This window comes from Brachypodium distachyon, chromosome 1, assembly GCF_000005505.3.
Source record: "Brachypodium distachyon strain Bd21 chromosome 1, Brachypodium_distachyon_v3.0, whole genome shotgun sequence".
NCBI classification, from domain to species: Eukaryota; Viridiplantae; Streptophyta; class Magnoliopsida; order Poales; family Poaceae; genus Brachypodium; species Brachypodium distachyon.
In genome coordinates this window covers 562,666-581,899 of record NC_016131.3, presented here as the reverse complement: position 1 = coordinate 581,899, position 19,234 = coordinate 562,666, and the positions used below count along the sequence as shown (strand labels likewise).

The following is a 19,234-nucleotide window of genomic DNA, read 5'->3' as shown; positions in this document are numbered from 1 at the left end:
TTATTTGGAACCCAGAACTTTACCCCACCGAAGAAGCGATTCTTCTAATTTCATCAGCAAAAAAATAACATGAATTGAAATTATGTTAAACAGGGCTCTCAGACATCCATGCTCGATTTCCCTTTGCTTCCTCAAAAAATATAAAGCTAGCTTGGGGATTATCATTCCTCACCTTTAAGTGTGGACGAGAAATTCTACTCTGTTTATGAATTAATTGCAACAAAAGGTACATCTAGCTAGCTAGGATGTATATATGTGGGGATCATTAAAATTGCTCCTTCTTTGCTTTTCTATAGAAAAACAAGTCGAAAGACGTTTCTGTTTCTCAAAGAGAAAGAAAAAAGCTGGCACTTTTGATATAAATCTAGCTAGTGCTGTGTTGATTGGCAGGGACTCATCATGATAAGTTAGCCAAAGAGATCCGTAGAAAGAGATTGCACCCGGCCCGGTCAGAAAGCAGCTAAGAAAGCTACATAGTAAGTACATACATTCATGAATAAGTATCCTGAAAAAATGCACTTAAATTTTCCAAAAAGAGGGAACATATCATAGGCATGCATGTCACTTTGGCCCCATTATTCTGTCCTGTCGATGTATATGTATCTAGTGGAGAGTGATGGTGAGGCCATTTGCTTGCACCGAATTTGCTCATCATAGAGGATTGCTTTCCCCTGATCCATCAGTCAGACTCTTCAGTCTGTTTCCCCTTCATTTCCCCGACTTGGGACAGAGAAAAAAGGTATACTGGTAGGCTGGTTTGTTGCAGCTAGATTTTTGGCATCACATCTCCAATCTGCTAGCTTGCACATGTACATACATAAAACATATGTTATGATCATGATATTGACATGAAGCTAGCCATCCAGAACGGTTGCAGAAGTATACAGACCAAGCTGAATTTCTTTTCTTTTTTGTGGCATGCCATTGCAAATTAGACAGAAGTACTGTTATCTTTTATCATCGTTTTCCTTTGAGCATACTTTTTGCAGGGAGCAGTTGTCTTTTTTGATCAGCAGCAAACTGTTGCACCATCACCTGAGCTCTACCATTACCAACCATAAAATCTACACCAGCAGCAAGAACGAAGATGTCAGAATGAAGTGATGTACCATGTTGGAGAGATCCATGCGTGTGAATCTGATGCTCTGAATCACCACCCACTGTCTGTCAAATTAACTTTACACCAAGAACTGCACAGTAGTGGATGCAAATCTAGCTGGCCTTATCTAGTCCCGGATGGATGGATCGATTGGGCCGGGGGATCCATGCACGCACGGAATAATCTTGAGTTCAATTCGATCCCGGCCGAAGCGTACATTCGAAAGCTCTCTCTTGTTAGTTCCTGTCTTAGCCATGTCCACTGATGAATGAAGCAAGTGATCGAGCAATCATTGAGGAATCCATTAAATGATCAGCACTACTAATCTTCTTATCTAGTAATAGTCTCGATTAATTAAGTTGACGCCAAATCGATCTACCTTTGTCCTTCCTAGGCCTAGTACTACTGTATTTCCACATATGCTTTCCTTGGTGTCATCCACCATCCCAAGAAAAACTAATTCATCCCCGCAAAAGAAAAGGGGCGACATTTCTGACTTGTCAGGGAATTTTACAATTCTAGTACGTATCTCGGTTGTTTAAAGGCTTTCCGTCATCTTGATAGCCTACTCAGGGATGACTTGCTAAAACTGCACACTTAATTTTCGGTGGTGATTAATTCGATATACCAAAACGAAGAAAGAAAAACGGACGAAATCGGCGGCAATATTTGTTTTCCTTAATTTGGTTGCCGCTGAATCGGGAAAAAGATGCTGTTTTTATACAAGGTATTTATTCCCCATCCAGAAGCTTACACTACATGTTGTACACAGAAGCGTCCCCTGCTGCACGTGTCATGCATGGCCGATAATACATACTCCTCTGGAGTGCGTCAGGGAAATCTGTTGCATTGCAGAAACCGTCGCGCGTCTCTTGCTCGCCTCACCTTCTTCAACTTCTTTCCCTTCTTCCCCCATTTCGCTCATTGCTTGATTCCTCTGCCATCCATGGCTCCTCCTCCATCACCACCACTAAATCACCATGATCAAGAACAGCAGCAGCAGCAAGAGCGTCAGAAGAAAGAAGAAGCCGTGGACGGGCGGCATGGATGGGCGGCGGCGGTGGCCATGGAGGCGCGGTTGCAGCGTGGCATCGCGCTGCCGCTGATCGGCATGAACCTCACCTGGTTCGCGAAGCTGGCCGTGACCACGGCGTTCCTGGGCCGGCTCGGCGACCTGGAGCTCGCCGCGGGGACGCTGGGCTACAGCTTCGCCAACGCCACGGGCTTCGCCGTCCTCACGGGCCTCTGCGGCGCCATGGACCCGATCTGCGGCCAGGCCCACGGCGCCCGGAACGCCCCCTTGCTCCGCCGCACGCTGCTCATGGCCACCGCCCTGCTGCTCGCCGCCTCCGCGCCCATCGCGCTCCTCTGGCTCCGCGTCGACGCCGTGCTCCGCCGATTCGGCCAGCAGGACGACATCGCTGAAGTTGCCAGGGAGTTCGTGCTGTGGCTCCTCCCTGACCTCGTCATGACGGCGCTCCTGGCGCCCATGAAGGCGTTCCTGAGCTCCCAGGGGGTGACGCTGCCGACTCTGTTCTGCTCCGCCGTGGGGCTCGCCGTGCACATACCGGCCACGGTGTGGCTGGCGAGGACTAGGGGCGTGCAGGGCGTCGCCGCCGCCGCCTGGATCAGCGACCTCGCCGTCGCCCTCCTCCTCGCCGCCTTCGTGCTCGTCTCCGGCGGCGGGGGCAAGGAGGAGGAGAAGAAGAAGAGCAATGGCGGCGGGGGCAAGATGATGATGCCGACATCGGCAACGGAGTGGGCGCGGCTGCTGCGGCTGGCGATCCCCTGCTGCCTCAACACGTGCCTCGAGTGGTGGTGCTACGAGATCCTCGTGCTCCTCACCGGCCGCCTCCCGGACCCGCGGCGGGCCGTCGCCATCATCGCCGTCACGCTCAACTTCGACTACCTCCTCTTCGCCGCCATGCTCTCGCTCTCCGTCAGCGCCTCCGTCCGCGTCTCCAACTCCCTCGGCGCCAACGACCCTTCAGCCGCGCGCAGAGCCAGCGTCGTCTCCGTCTCCGGCAGCGTCCTGGCCGGCATCATCGGAGGGCTCCTCATGCTGGCCTTGCGGCGGCCATGGGCGCGGCTGTACACGCGCGGGGAGGAGGTGCGCGCCGGGGTGGGGGAGGCCATGAAGGTCATGGCGGCGCTGGAGGTGGTGAATTTCCCGCTGAACGTCTGCGGCGGCGTGGTCAGGGGCACGGCGAGGCCGGCGGTGGGGATGTACGCCGTGGTCGGAGGGTTTTACGCGGTGGCGCTCCCCGTCGGGGTCGCGCTGGGGTTTAAAGCTCGGTTGGGGATCCGGGGGCTCCTCGCCGGGTTCATCGTCGGCGTGGCCGCGAGCTTGGCCGTGCTGCTCGTGGTGATCGTGCGCATGGACTGGAAGGCGGAGGCCAACAAGGCCAGGGCCAGAGCTGCCGCCGGTGATGGGGATGGAGAGCTTGAGCTTGAGCTGCCTCGTGTCGTCGTCTCCGGGGCCGGCGGCAGCAAGGCGGCCCCGGATGCTGCTAATGCGGCGGAGGTTTGACGGCGGTTCCATTGATTAATCCTCGAATCGAAGTGTATATGGAAAAGTTTTGATTTGAAATCTGTAAGATTTAAGATTAATTTGTCACCGACCGCGCGACAGGGAAGTGTTGGACGAGTGAAGCGAACTGATGACAGAGTGCAAAATGCGGATCTTAATTTTTCGGATTTTTCTTTCTTCTTAGTGTTTGAAATGTTCAATCATACGTTAATTCTCGTGCTCTGTGGACAAACTCACAAAAGACACTATATAGATTGGAAGAAAGAATGAGAAATTGAGCAAGAGAAGAAGACAGCGGACAGTATTGTTCTTCCTGAGGGCAGCTAGGCAATGCAAACGACACAAGAACAAGGCAAAATTCTTTGGGATCATCACTGATTATCAAGATGGAAACAGCTGCAAGGCAAGCATAACATTTTTTTTGCAAGTGTGGAGTGGGCCACGATACATTAAAGGACCGGGCCACGACCAATGGGCAACCAGCCAACGAACACGGGCCATGAAGAACGATCTCGTCCCCTGATGAGCTCGCGTCGTCTGGGCCGGATTTGTTGGGCTATATGCATTTCGGCTAGTACATTTCAGCCCAGGCTGATTTCTCAGTAATTGGCCCAATAAAAAAGACCGGCGTGCGATCCAACTGATGGTAGCCACTCACATGTCATTTCTCACTCCTCTAAAAAAAACATGTCATTTCTCACTCCCCTAAAAAAAACATGTCATTTCTCACCCCCTAAAAAAACAAAAAAAAACATGTCATTTCTGTGAACTAGAACCGTTAAAGCTGCAAGGACCTGGTCGTCCTCCTCCTCCCTATTTATACGCCTCGCCGGCCCAACCTCCTCTGCTTCTTCTTCTTCCCCTGATTCACAATTTCTCTGTTTTTCTCTCTCTCACACACACACACTAAAGTCACCACTCACCACCAGCAGCAACAATTAGCAAGAGTGTGTGTCAGGCGAGTTGAGATCGAGTCAGGTCATGGGGGAGGGCAACGATAAGAATGCCAAGGAGAAGGAGAAAGGTGGAAAGGAAGAAGGAGGAGGAGTCCATGGTGAGCATGAGCAGGCGACCGGCGGGGAGGACGACGGCGTCAAGGCAGGAAAGCAGCAGCAGAAGAAGAAAGCTGATGGCGCAGGCGGCGGCGGGGCAGAGAAGCAGAAATCGGTGGTGCTGAGGGTGGAGTTGCATTGCGAAGGGTGCGCTCGCAAGGTGAAGAAAGCCATCCAGGTCGCACAAGGTCCGTCCGTCCATTGTCGTTAGCATTGATTAATTCCCCTCTTCGTCTAACATTTGATCATTCGTACATATGCATTGTTTAGTGGATTAATGATTTATGTGTACACAAATGCAGGCGTGGAGGGCGTTGCGACGGACATGGCGGCCAGCACGGTGACGGTGAGCGGCGGCGTGGTGGACCCTTGGGAGATCAAGGAACGCATCGAGTCGAGGACGCACAAGCCCGTGGCCTTCGTCTCCCCGCCCAATCCCCCCAAGAAGAAGGACAAGCTGCAGGGCGACGTCCAAGACGTCAACAAGAAACCGGCGGCCGGTGACGACAGGAGCAACAACAAGAAGAAGAACAAGGAGGTAAATGAAGCGATGTCGATCGATGTATGATTAGCATTTGATTTGTACGGGGCGCCATGCATGCATGCATGGGTTTGATGTGAATCTGTTGTTAGGCTCCGGCGGAATCGACGGTGGTGCTGAGGATGGGGCTCCACTGCAACGGCTGCGTTGACCGGATCAAGCGTACCGCCCACAAGATCAAAGGTAACCACCGTTGGCTCATGGTAGTAGCATGCAAGAATCAGTGCATGCACATGCATATGGCCTAATGGTGGAATGCAGGCGTGAAGCAGGTGACGGTGGACACGGGCAAGGAGCAAGTGACGGTGAAGGGCACCATGGACGCCAATGCCCTCCCCGACGTTCTCAGGCACAAGCTCAAGAAGGAGGTCGTCGTCGTCGTGGTCCCGGCCGCCTCCAACAACAAGGACAAGGACAAGGACAAGAAGAAGCAGGATCAGGATGGCGAGGGCGAGATGAGCAACAACGAGGACAATGTGGACGAGCAGCAGCAGGGAAGCGGCGGCGTCAAGAAGAAGAAGAAGAAGAAGAACAAGCAGTTGGGAGAGGAGAGTGATCTGCCGATGGAGCAGAAGCAGCACAAGGAAGAGGAGTTCCCGGCGACGTACGGCGGCGGCGGGTACCGGGTGGAGATGCTGCACGCGCCGCAGCTTTTCAGCGACGAGAACCCCAACGCCTGCGCTCTCATGTGACCGCCCACACGAACCGCATGCATGCATCAATCAATTGCTAATTACCAGTGCAAATCATGCTAGTAATTACAAATGGATAACCAGTACGTACTACTCCAGCATGCAAATTCATGAATGGCAGATTGTACGTGTTGGTTGGTGCCATGATTCATTGCGGCATTCATTGACAATGCATCGACGCCGGCCATGCATACGGCCGGCCTGCCTCGATCGATGTGCCTGCCGTCCGGCCAGGCCAGGCCAGGGGGCGTTAAATTATTGCAGATCGAGTACTCCAGCTAGCTTAGCAGCCTCGGGAACCGTGCAGCGGCTAGCATCATTTACTTTCTCCATTCCAAAACACAACTCATGTAGTTTTTTCTCATTTTCTTCCGTTGAAAGATCTGGTGGGATCTTTTGTGGAGTCAAAAATGATTCTTTTGAGATGCATACTTGTAAGTTGGGGAGGTATGTATTGCAATTAAATCTGTGGGATAAAAAAGAAAAAATGAGATGGAGTCTCCTAACTATGTATGGATCTGCTTCAGGAAGAGTTTAAAGAGGCTTTCTTTGACCTAGCTTGCTTCTTTTTGTTCTATTATTGATTGCCCTTATATTGTTGGTGGAGATTTTAATATCCTAAGGCATACTGGGGAAAAGAATAAAACTTTTGTGGCTAATCATCATACCGACTTATTTAACTCTATTATCCACACTTTGGGTTTGAGGGAGATTCATTTAGCTGGAGGGAGCTTCACTTGGACCAACAACCATGCTAATCCCACTTTGGAGAAGTTGGATAGAATCCTTATGTCTCTTAGTTGGGAAGATGCTTTTCCTATGGTTACTGTTACCAAATTGGTTAGAGAAAAGTCTGATCATAATCATTTGCTGCTTCAAACTGAAGCTGTTAGTTCCCCTAAAAAATGTAGAGAGCTTCACTTTCAAATTTCATGGCTTAAAAATGAGGAATTTCTTCCTAAGGTTGCTGAAATTTGTAATCAGCCTGTTTTTAGCTCTGATCCTATTGATATTATTAATATCAAGCTTAAGAAAATTAAGAAAAAATTTAAGGGCTGGGGATCCAATTTGTTTGGGTCCAACAGAAAATCTAGAGAAATGATGAAGGAGGAGTTGGGTGGAATTGAAAGTTGGGAAGAGGTGGCTGTCTTGTCCCCTGAGATGTATGAAAGAAAAGTTCACATTCAGGTGGAGCTAAATGAATCCTATGCTGATGAGGAGTTGATGTGGGTTCAGAAATCTCATGAGAATTGGTTATTGCAAAGAGATCAAAATACTGCTTATTTTCATAGGGTTGCTAATGGCAGGAAGAAAAAAAATACTATTCATAACCTAAAAAATGGGGATGTTAATATTGAGGGGACTGAGCAACTCCTTGCTCATGCCACTGACTATTAAAAAAATTTATTTGGCCCTGCTGATGGAAATTTGCTGCAATTAAATCCTGATTTATGGACTGAGGAGGAGACTATTTGTCCTGAGGAGAATATTGCTATCACTACACCTTTTACTATGGAAGAAATTAAAAATGCTCTTTTCTCTATGAAACCTAATAAAGCCCCCGGTCCTGATAACATTCCTGCTGAGTTTTATTAAGCTACTTGGGAGATTATAAAGTTTGATATCATGAAGATGTTTAGCTAATTTCATCAAGGGAAGTTAGATGTTAAAAGATTGAACTATGGGATTATTACTCTTCTACCAAAGATCTCTGGTGCTGACAAAATCCAACAATTTAGACCCATTTGCTTGTTGAGATGTATCTATAAACGGATTACAAAAGTGCTACAATTAGATTGGAATCTCTGGCTGATAAGTTGATCAGTATCCAACAAAATGCTTTTATTAAGAAAAGGAATATTATGGATGGGGTTCTTACTTTGCATGAAGTAATGCATCATACCCATGTGAAGAAAGAATGTGGCATCTTTCTCAAACTAGATTTTGAAAAGGCATATGAAAAAGTGAATTGGAGTTTCCTCTTGGACTGCTTGAAGTTAAGAGGTTTTAGTGACATGTGGTGTGGTTGGATTGAACGTGTGCTTAAAGATGGCACTGTTAGTGTCAAGCTTAATAATGAAATGAGGCCCTATTTTACTAGTGCTAAGGGTGTTAGACAGGGTGACCCCTTTCTCCGCTCCTGTTTAACATTGCTGCTGAGTGTCTCACTAAAATGGTTCTCAAAGCTCAGGCTAATGGCTTGTTTGTGGGTCTTGCTGCTGATTTGATTCCTAATGGACTTGCAATCTTATAATATGCTGATGACACTGTTCTTTGTTTACAAGATGACCAAGCTAAAGCCTTGAATGTTAAATTGTTGCCGTATATGTTTGAACTTATGTCTGGTCTTAAAATCAACTTTCTCAAAAGTGAAATCTTTGTAATTGGGGGGGGGGGGGGGGGGACAATAATACTGCTGCCTTTTATTCTGATCTCTTTGGGTGTCAAGTTGGGACTTTGCCCATGAAGTATCTTGGTGTTCTTGTTAGCTTTGCTGCTCTGAAAAATAAAGATTGGGATTTTCTTGATGCTAAGTTCTTGAAAAGACTTGAAGCATGGAAAAGTTGTAACTTATGGGGGGGGGGGGACTATTTTACTCAATGCTTCTTACCAAAACTTTTATTGAGAAAATTGATAAGCATAGGAGGAAGTTCCTTTGGCAGGGCAATAGTGAAAAAAGAAAGTATCATCTTGTTAAATGGCAAAGAGTGTGCAGATCTAAAACTAAAGGGGGGCTAGGTGTAAAAGACTTAAGAAAACAAAATATCAGCCTTTTATGTAAGCGGTGGTGGAAACTTGACACTGGTCAAGGGCTATGGCAATAGGTTGCTAGAGCAAAATAGCTTCACAATTGTACTGTTGCTGATGTAAAAGCTAGAACTTCTGATTCTTCTTGCTGGAAGGCATTATTAAAAGTTAAACCTCATTATATGGAAGGGAGAAAGGTAAAGCTTAACAATGGTGCTCTTATAAGATTCTGGGAAGATTGTTGGGGGGGGTCATGAGGAGCTTTTGTGCTTGCAGTTCCCTGAGCTTTATGATATTTGTTCTCATACTGGTGTTTGTGTGAGAGAGTTTCAAACTCATCTTAATGATATACATTTTAGAAGAAGGTTGGGTCCTGTACTGACACAGCAGTGGGATACTGTTTGTCACTGGACTAATGCTTTGATCTTGTCTGATGATGAGGACCAGGTCACCTGGGCTTTTGAGAAAAAAAAGGAGCTATTATGTGAAGTCAATGTATAAATGGCTGGAAAAAGATCTTCATGGTAGTCACCATAAATGGATTTGACAGGCTAAGATTCCTCTAAAAATTAAAATCTTTCTCTGGCTGCTGTTTCATAATGCTGTGTTAACTAGAGATTCTTTGAGAAGGAAGAACTGGCATGGGTCTCCTTTGTGCTCTTTTTGTGATACTTTGGAAACTGCTCAGCACTTGTTCTTTGGTTGTAGGTGAAGGGGCGCGTAGAGATAAACAAAAACTTTTCCTACGCGAACTCCCAAGATCTAGCCGAGGTAGAAGGCCACGAGGATTACCACTAGACGCGCAGTTGCGGATTATCGATGCGGCGCCTTGATGCAGTGCAGTCCCTCGATCCGATCCAGCCGATCCAATCCCGCGATCGTCGAAGTGCTGAACGTACAGCACCTCTGCCGGTATCCGCACGTGCGAGGAGGAGCTCCGGCGGCGTACTACTCGGTTCGGTGCGACGATTGGACTGAATGGGGCTAGGGTTCTCAACACATGAGAGTGAAAAAACCGTGCCCCTTAGGCATCCCACGCCCCTGCTTATATACCGAGTGGAAGTGGGCTCCAGCACTTGTGGCCCATCCACTCTGCGAGTCCAACTCGCATTGTCAGCCCAAATCCAGTTCGGGTCCAACCCGACCAAATACTTGCTCCCGCTCTTAAGTGTGTGACCCCGCAGGCTCATGGCGACTTGGACACGATTGGAGTCCGACTCTGAATCGATCAATCGGTAGCGGCTCCTAGCAGAACGTGCCGACTCCCAAGTACCATCGAGTCATGACGACATACCTTCCAATGTGACATACGTCTTAGTCCCTTTTGTCTCACGATATACCTTGTCAAACTATAGGCGATTAATCGTCATCCCTTTAATAGTTCAACTCTCTTCTCGATCTGTGATATACGATTCATCCGACCAACTCTTAGTCGATCGACCCGGTTAACAGTTAACCAAGTCGCACATGGCCATGCTTCCCGAATCATATCACTCGAGAGGGCCCAGAGAATATCTCTCCAGTCGGAGGGGCAAAATCCCATCTTGGTTATCCACATCACACAACTTGATTCTCAGTCAACCCGAACTCTGCCTTTATAACTGCCCTGTTACGGAACAACGTTTGACAGAACCTAAGTTGGTAATCCACAACTCGGATTGTGCGATAACCTCAGGTCTAAGGATTACATTGATTGAGACATGCAAATGACGATCTACTCGTTGCATCTCAATATGGGTCAGTCCGACTCGCTAAACTCTTTAGCCGAGTCCGTGTAAGCTGGAATGACATCACCATGCCCATGACAAGTGGAACCGAGTCATCAGCCAACTTTCACATTAGTCTAGGTTTTGTGTCCAGCACAACCTCAATGACTAAGGACAATTTAGTATGAACAACATGAATACATAGTTCCACAATCAAATCACATATTCAATGATACATATTAGATGTTCAAATAAGGACAACTTAATAATATTTATGAATACATTGGGAATTACATCATACATGATTGCCTCTAGGGCATATTCCCAACAGTAGGGTTGCTAGGGTTGTTTGGAGAGTTGTTGGCTCATTATTTGCTACTCAGCTTGTCCCTACTTCTCTATGGCAATATTTTGTTTGGATGCATTCCTTTCTCCCTCAGGGGGAAAGGTTCTATGTGGTTGGGCTTGCTGCCATCCTGTGGGCTATTTGGAGCTATCGTAACAGAGTTACTTTTGACAAGTATATCCTTCGTTCTCCTTTCGAAATTGTCTGTGCCGCATGTTCTTCTTTGCTTTCCTGGGCAGGTTTACAAAAGGAAGGGGATCTGGAGCAGTTGCGTGCTGGGGCCAGGCAGCTCATCCACAATGCCAAGGATATGATGCGTCAGCTGGGGGAGGGCGCCAGGGTCGTTGCTGGACCAACTGATGTGCTGTCTGCGCTGAGAATCACTGAAGCCTAGTTCTGCTTGTCGATGGATACTTCTGTGCTGCTTGATGTTGGCTGTTAGACTGTGTTTGGGTGCTCGATGTTGGACTGTAAAACTTAATGCTGTTTTGTTATTCTGAACTTCTGTTTCTGCTAGGGCTAGATGTTAGGGAGTAGGTTTTTGTCTCGTAGTCAGCTCTCGATTGCGAGGGCTGGTCAGCGAGTTTCCTACTCCACGTAGTGTCCCTGCGTGTTCTTCTCCCCTCCTTCACAATCTTTCTGCACTTATCTGTATGTGGTGTGGACGGTGTATTTCCGTTTGAATGAATGGAAAGGGGAGAGATCCCAGGTTGAAGAAAAAAAAAGATTTTTCTCATTTGTTTCAAAACACACCTCATTTTCTCCTGGTACCCGCACCCGGCCAATAACTACTCATATCCATTTATTATTAATCCAATATGAATGGTCAGGCACTAGAAACGAGAGTTGACTTAGTCCAAGTACACAAATTTATATGAGTTGTGTTTTGAAATGGAGGGAGTAGCACGCAATGGCACATGATTGAATAGACACACACCTAGTGAGTGAGCACCATCGATATATCCATGGGCGAACAATCATGCATGGTTAATTCGTTGGCTGGCCGCATATATGTATGTATATGCCTTCATCATTTTTAGTTACTCCTGCTAGTACATGCATGATCGATATGCAGTAGCTAGCCCTGGCATAGAGCAGCTAGCTAGCTAGAGGGTGAGATTGACTTTTGACCGCCAGCGCGCCCATACTACGTACGGGCTAGAGGCACATGCATGCATGCAGCCATGCATGCAGGTGCATTCACAACACATGATTGATCGATCCATCCATGCATCGTCCGATGGACGGACGTGATCGATCTTGTCACCTCAATGAAATCGTTCCATGAAAATGCATAGACGATCGAGCTCGATCAATTCCCGGCCTTAATGCATGCATGCAGAGATAATGACAAGATCGATCACTAAGTTAGCAATCAGCTAGCGCTGATCGCCACGCGTTCACTAAGTTATCTACAACCAGCTAGCGCTGCATGCATGCTGCAGGGAATATAATCGTACGGCCATGCATCTCTTTGCAGAGAATGTATGCATGCGTGATGCGTGCATTGCAAAGGTGGCTGGCCTGCTACCAAGTGAAGTCAAGCTAGGTCCCTTTTTCCCCCGTAGCTAGCTTACTTGCTTTGGGACTGAACGCGTGGCCGGATTCCATATCCCTTTCCCGTTTATTCCTGCGAAGAAGAGGAAAAAAGGAAGACCCGTGCATTTGTTTGTTCTCTTCCTTTTACTAGCTAGCTACCAGGTGCTGCCTATCAGGTACTCTCCTACGTAGCAACACACGTACGTGCCTGTACAGCAGCATCTGCTCGATCGATCACGAGATGAAGTCTCTCTCTCTTTCTTTCTATGCATGCACGCCTCTGCCTTAACCTCCCTGTCAAGAAAAGATGGGCGGGAGCAGGGAATGAATGATGCATGCATGATGAGACCAAGAGAGATATAAGAGATATAGAATAATAATACTTCCTTCATCCAACGATGTCTTAAATTTTAAGTACAATTTGAGACATTTTTTGTTAGACAGAGAAATTAATGGAAAAGTACACTAATTAGTCCATCAGACTTCACTCTCACTCACCCTGTCAAGTCTTTCACTTCCTCGCTGATTAGCTGCAGCCTTTTTTCATAGAGCATTTATTACCTGCACCACCTGGCGGCCAAATCGAGTACCAAATGGAGCTGCTAGCACGCAGTGGAAATTCTTGGGTGAAATCGTTGTCACAAGTTTGGATTTTGCCTCAGCTACGATACTCAGGAAGAAAGGCAATATTACATGGCCCAGAAAATGATTTACCCCATGGTCCACACAGGGCAGCACCAACATCAGGAGCTAGTTAGGAGTACCAACAAGACCAAGTACTCCCTCCTATCGTAAATTGTTGTCGTACCAACAACACCAAGGACTTCCTCCTGTCGTAAATTGTTGTCGACAAGAATTCAGGATGGGAGAGAGTATCGGAATATTTAAGCAGCATTGAACAGTGCCAAAACAGACGAACAAGACAACACCAAAACCATGATTTCGCCTTTTCAATCCTCAAACCATGATACATACAGTAACAGTATATGTTATGCATACATCTTTGCCTCTGCAATTCTCCTCTCTCCCTCTCTGTTTTTTCAGTTCCTTTTCATGCGTCAGATTTGCCTAAGCTACGAAAGAAACAACATGTATACAGTACTTTACCCCAAAACAGAAGGTCAAAACCTCTCCGTGCAAGTTACAGCAGGTAGCTCAAGCTGGATCACTTTGCAGCTGCACTGCTATTACCATGGAGCAAGCAAGGCCAGCAGCAGCGCTTCTCGCTAAGACTCGCATGTTGTCTCCTCCTTACATCCAGGCGAAGCAAGACGTACAGAATTACGCGGTACCCGACCGCCATCACAAACAGAATGAGGAGGTTCATCCACTTGGCGTTGGCCGACGACGAGATGCCGTATGAGCCTCGGACTGCCTGCACGCCGGGTATCGTCCTAGTCGACCCGACAGGGAACGACGCCCCGGTGTACTCGTTCTCCACCAAGCCCTGCATGCAGCATTGCATCGTTCATCAATGTTAATGTCAACCTGATATTCTTACTGTCGATCGGTGTAAGTTTTCGGAAGCTGCAACTTAAGGGGATCGGAGTAGTCTTTTTACTTGGACAGCGTATGTGTGGAACGAAATGTAGGATAGAGGATAGTTCCACACGGGGGACGGTAGAGCTTCTCGGATCCGATAATATCCGGCCACTAGCATCATAATGACCTGAAAGTAGTAGCAATGGTTATATGTAATGTTTGATCTGGTCAGATATTTTTGCCTACTTAAAAGAAGACAAGGACGGGAACTTACGTATAAGCAAATGAGCGTTAAGGTGCACTTGTAAGTTTCGAGCCATATGTACGCAACAATCATCATTAGTGCTTCATTTGCCAACAGGCACATAAAGATGGTGATCACAAAGTACATCAGAAAGTCGAACTCGTTCCTAAGGCCTATTAGGAAGTAGAAAACCAACGATGACGAAATTGACACCAGGAATAGGAAAGGCATGCCCGATAGGAAGTGGCCCAGCAGGAAAACCAATGTCCCAGAATGCCGATTTGCATCCTCGTGGGAATATGTCTGCACATGTGTAAACAACATGTTATTGCATTGGTGCAAAAAATAAAAATAAAATAGAAAGGATGTTGGCGATAATGTTGCCATTCCAATCTACAGATAGGAAATCGACCTTGAGCTCTTCGATATGAGCAGGTACTCCACACACACTCAGAAGGATGACAAATGAAACAAACACAAATATTGCAGAAACCCTAACCTGTCAAAACAAAGTGAACTCTCAGCAAACAAGTCATAGGTCCAGCAAAATTAATCCATAAATAAAAACATCCGGTGAACTGAAACGTAGTAATGCAGTGATACTAACCATTACAGATGACAATGAATGGCCCATGTCGATAAATATGGTGCCGATTGAGAGGGCAAGAAGCATATACAATACAAGTCTGCTCCAGAAGTACTTCCAATCTCTTGACATAATTAGCAATGATCTCCAAGTGAGGATGCCAATTCTCGTTACATCACTGGCTCTGCCTCTGCTTTTCAAGTAAGGACCTTCCTGCATTACAACATGTAGACAAACTGAGAGGACAAGAAAACCATGCCTGAGCAGTGACAGATAATACAAAAATCATGGGTGCACATCTAAGAATTTTGGGTCTTATAGTAAAATGCATGGTTGGGAATACGCTAGAGGCACCGCATCACGAATTGCTCGTCAAATATCTGGATTGGACAGAAATCCAAAAAATTCTCCTCGGTAACACATATGTCAAACAGTATATTCAGAAAGAAGCAGCTTCAGATGTGTGAGGAATCAAGATAAATGAATGTTCATTGTTCTGCATATTGCACAATCCTATATCTACACAGTGGATATTAACCTAACGTGGTTGATTGTGTCATTACTATTATCTATGATCAGCAACAAGACAAGTATGCATGCATGCAGGATGAAGGTATGACATGGATGGCCCTTGTATTATTCAAGGGTGCAACACAGTACTACCTTCTCAGTCAATTTTGCAATCATTGATTCAACAGAGGCAGATTCAGCCGATGATCTGTATGTTGCTTCTAGTGTCCGGATTGCCACGGCAGTGTCCATGCTCACTGATGAGAAATCACCTTGATCATCCTGTTGATAAGTACAAAGGTTTTTTATCTTTTACAACAAAAGGTGCACTTCTCCATCGAATTGACTAAAAGATTGGAGATAATTGAAGAAAAATTAAATCCATGCCAGAATAAAGATCAAAATATACCTGTAAATTCTTGCACATGGCTATGATTCTGTCAAAATCAGTATTGATTGCTCGCAAAAAGTGGTCTGATGGACTTTGCATGATTGGACATGGAAACCCAGCATTTGAGAAGTGCTGCCATACATAAAGGAGAAATAAGAAAGCAATAGAAAACAAGGCCATCTACAACAGGAAATAAAAAGGTGACTACAGAGCAATTGGACTGGAGAGCTGAAGTAATAAGGAAATATATACAATTTCTTTCAAGGAAGATAGTGTGTCAGCGATACTTCTGTGCAGGCTTATTTTAGTTGTTCTACCAATGCAACTTGGAAATGGACATTGGTGATTCAGTGAAATCAAGCAAGTCGATCGAAACTCAATCGATTAACAACTCCTGTGATCTTAGAGTAGCTTAGAGAGCCCCTTATAAGTTATATCCACACTAATACATACAAAACTCTGTCCCAATAACAGGAAACCATAGTTTCTCTAAAGTGGTAAATTGATAATACGTGTAGAATAGTTAAGAATTAATTCAACAGAGAACAGATAATACGTGTAGAATAGTTAAGAATTAATTCTACAGAGAACAGCTTACTCACCTGAAGGCAAGCCAATGTTTCACCAAAGAAGAGTGTGTTCCCATTTGAAAGCAAGCAAATCCGATCGAAAAGTCCAAAGACTTCTGTGCTGCTTTGATACATTGTGAATATGACTGTGCATCCTGTGTTTGCAAGTTTCTTCAATGTCACCATCAAGAGGAGTGCAGAAACACTGCGTCAAAAGAAATGAAAAGGTAAGTTAAATAAAACAGGTGCACTTTAGTCTGCAGTTACACCATAAAATTCAAAGGCATCATCTATCAAGCAAGAGCGCAATAACTGTCACATTAACACTCATGCCACATTGAAACACAATGATGTCCAGACTGGCAGACACATCCGCATGCATAAGCAACAAGCACCATCTTTTTAAGAATCCAAAGAGGTAAATAATAACTATGGAATTGCGCAAAAAAAAACTATGGAGAGGAGAAACAAACCTATCAAGGTGATACAAAGGCTCATCAATAAACAAAACATGTGGTCTCATCACAAGCTCCCTTGCAATGCTGACCCGCCTCCGCTCACCAGTTGGAAGGCTCTTTGAAAAAAAATGTCCACCAATGAGTTTGTCAGCATAGTCACCTAGTGACATGGCTGCAATAGCATCATCCACCACGGACTTCTTTGAAGAGAAGACACCAGGGAGCTGCAAGAGCGCCGAGTAGTGTAGCATCTCCCGTACTGTGAGAGATTCGATTAGCACATCGTCCCGATCAACATACCCCTACAAGTGCTCCAACAACAGGACATAAACAATCTATGATATGCAGCACTAACAGCAGCAACACATTATGACAACAAAATTTCCAATTTTAACCATATGCGGCTGATAGAATGGTGGACAGATGAAGTGACATAGATGGAAGTAAATCTAGTTGTTTGGTGTGACAGATCTTGAAACACCATAGTATTATCCAATGTAATAGGTGTCCGTGCTAATGACCATCAAGCAATAAAGTTTGTCCAATATGACAGTCATTACTCATTAGTTCATAGTAGTCTGAACTCTGAACCCTGAAGGTGTTTACTACGGAGTAGAACACACGATTTTAAATAGAACTGTGCATCTTCAGATGAGCAGGGGCAAGTAGGTTCAGACATGTTCCCGGCATGTGAGTTAACCAGTTAGGTGAAAGGAAAACTTGTACTGCTAGTAAACTAGTTGTGTGATGATTAATAAGCTTCTCTACAGCTACATGCCTGTATATCTGAAAACTGCACCCTGAAGAGTTGCAGGAGCATGAAGTGTTGAAAGCAGCAGTGGAGTAAGTAAAAGGTAGGCTAGCCGTTTAATTTGACGAAGAGCTTACATATGATCCATATGGCAAGTGTGACTTGACGCCATTGACAAAGACTTCACCGTACATCCGCTCGGCGCCGTGCAGCCTCCCTGAGTGACAGAGCGAGCGAGCGAGTGTCATTAGTAACTGAAGTTTATGTTTTGAATCAGTCAGTAGCAGAGGGGATGGAGCAGTGAGTGGAGTAGCGAGTACCTGCGAGAGCTCTGAGGAGTGTGGATTTGCCGGAGCGGGCGGGGCCCATGATGACGGTGAGCGTGCCGGGCAGCGCGTAGCCGCTGGAGCCCTTGACGACGCGGCCGGAGTAGCGGCGCCTGTCCCTGACGGAGACGGTGAGCTCTTTCCAGATGAGGGCGGCGCCGGCCACCTTCCTCTCCCTGAAAGTGGCGGCGGAGGCGGAGGCGGAGGGCTCCGGGAGGGAAGGGGAAGGGGACGGGTAGGCGCTGCTGGCGACGGAGACGGAGGCGAGGTGGATCGATGAGTCGTCGACGATGTTGTCGTCGCCCCAGTCCGGCGAGTCCTCGAAGGAGATGGGGCGGCCGGGCTTGGGGAAGAAGTAGCGGCGCGTGGCGGGGCTGCTCGCGGACGAGGAGGACGAGCGGTACTGCTGCTCCGCCGCCGCCTCCATCGCCATTGCCATGCCACCGAGAACCAATCAAAAAAATTCCACTTCCCCGCACTCAATATTCAGCTTTCTTCTAAGCGAGAGAGAGTGGGAAGTTCCCCTCTCTGCTTTGCTCTGCTCTGCTATCTAGGACCGGACGCCCATTGCCGTTGCCGCTTTGGCTTTCCGCTTGCTTTGTGTAAAGAAACGATTTTCTTTTGAGTGTGCTCACTGCTCACTCACTCTCTTCAGAGTTCAGTACTAGCACTGGCCTGCTTGCTGCTGGGAAAGGAAAGCTCTTGCTGGAGCTGAGCTGAGCTGCTGCAGTAGGACTGGACTGGCATGGAGCTGAGCATGTGACAGGTGGGCGGGCCCTACCTGGCATAGAGACGGAGCTAGCGCCCGCCTTGGGGCTCGAGCAGAGAGAGGACTAGTGTACTGTAGCGTAGAGAGGTAGCTAGCGTCGTCACGGGGATCGAGGTAGACGACGGCACAGACAGCTTGAGGTGACCACTCACTCTCTATTCTACCTTCTTCTTAGATTAGAGTATCTTAACAAGACAAACAAGATTAGAGTAGGAGTAGAAAACAACACAAGTACCAGTACTAGTAGACAATGAAGAAGATTATTAGTCCTGGTGAATCAGCAGCAAGATTTCGCTTTGAACTTAGTAAATCGACAGTAAAATTATGTGTTGCAACAAAGTATAGGGGTAGTAGGTCTATCCCTTTTGTTCTTTTCACTTTGCTTTTGGTTTTGTATGCATCCAGGAGGGGGCAAAGGATTTGATTTTGAGGTAGTGGTAAAGATAGATTAGATTAGATAGAGATGGTAGCAGAAAGGGGAAAGGATCAAAACGAAAGAACCTTCTCTTCTTTCCTTCCTTCAGCCTCACGGCAGAGTGATTCCAAATTCCAACAACAGCCTCCCTTGTGCTTGTACTATTTGGATTCTGCATCGGTCTCACTTCATAATTGATGACTGCTTTCAATCGACTTGAAAGCTTTGCAATGTAATCATATTTTAGTAATAAAACTACTCCAGGAACTGGTATCACTCACTCACACACTCCAGGAATCCTGTGGAGTCAATTCTCACCGGATTCAGACACACATTGCATAACTTCAGAGCAGCCAATTAAGCAGCTGGCAATTTTCAGTCTAGTTAAAATAATCAACCGCATGTGTGCAGATCTCCATGCCAGCCACATGTGTGCAGTACATTCCATCTGTTCTCCAACACCAGCTACTAGATCTGGTC

The 19,234-nt window shown here is 46.5% G+C and overlaps 3 protein-coding genes across 3 annotated transcripts; 2 read left to right on the top strand and 1 right to left on the bottom strand.

Annotated features, from left to right (window-relative positions):
- Positions 1-1,826: 1,826 nt before the first annotated feature.
- On the top strand, positions 1,827-3,806 carry LOC104582101 (protein DETOXIFICATION 56). The gene has a single exon (XM_010231444.3). The coding sequence runs from the start codon at positions 1,899-1,901 to the stop codon at positions 3,627-3,629; it is 1,731 nt and encodes a 576-aa protein (XP_010229746.1). The 5' UTR covers positions 1,827-1,898; the 3' UTR covers positions 3,630-3,806.
- A 471-nt stretch (positions 3,807-4,277) lies between these two features.
- Positions 4,278-6,172, top strand: LOC100841885 (heavy metal-associated isoprenylated plant protein 3). The gene is made up of 4 exons (XM_014896489.2): positions 4,278-4,869; positions 4,984-5,219; positions 5,315-5,405; positions 5,484-6,172. Exons 1-4 carry the CDS (start codon positions 4,611-4,613, stop codon positions 5,912-5,914), a joined length of 1,017 nt encoding a protein of 338 aa, XP_014751975.1. The 5' UTR covers positions 4,278-4,610; the 3' UTR covers positions 5,915-6,172.
- A 7,000-nt stretch (positions 6,173-13,172) lies between these two features.
- LOC100829233 (ABC transporter G family member 3) lies at positions 13,173-19,148 on the bottom strand. The gene is made up of 11 exons (XM_003558434.4): positions 17,565-19,148; positions 17,382-17,461; positions 16,509-16,795; positions 16,069-16,240; positions 15,485-15,598; positions 15,229-15,357; positions 14,587-14,778; positions 14,392-14,478; positions 14,010-14,282; positions 13,815-13,922; positions 13,173-13,700 (listed from the first exon to the last, which is right to left on the bottom strand). The coding sequence occupies exons 1-11, from the start codon at positions 18,007-18,009 to the stop codon at positions 13,419-13,421; spliced, it is 2,169 nt and encodes a 722-aa protein (XP_003558482.2). The 5' UTR covers positions 18,010-19,148; the 3' UTR covers positions 13,173-13,418.
- Positions 19,149-19,234: the final 86 nt, after the last annotated feature.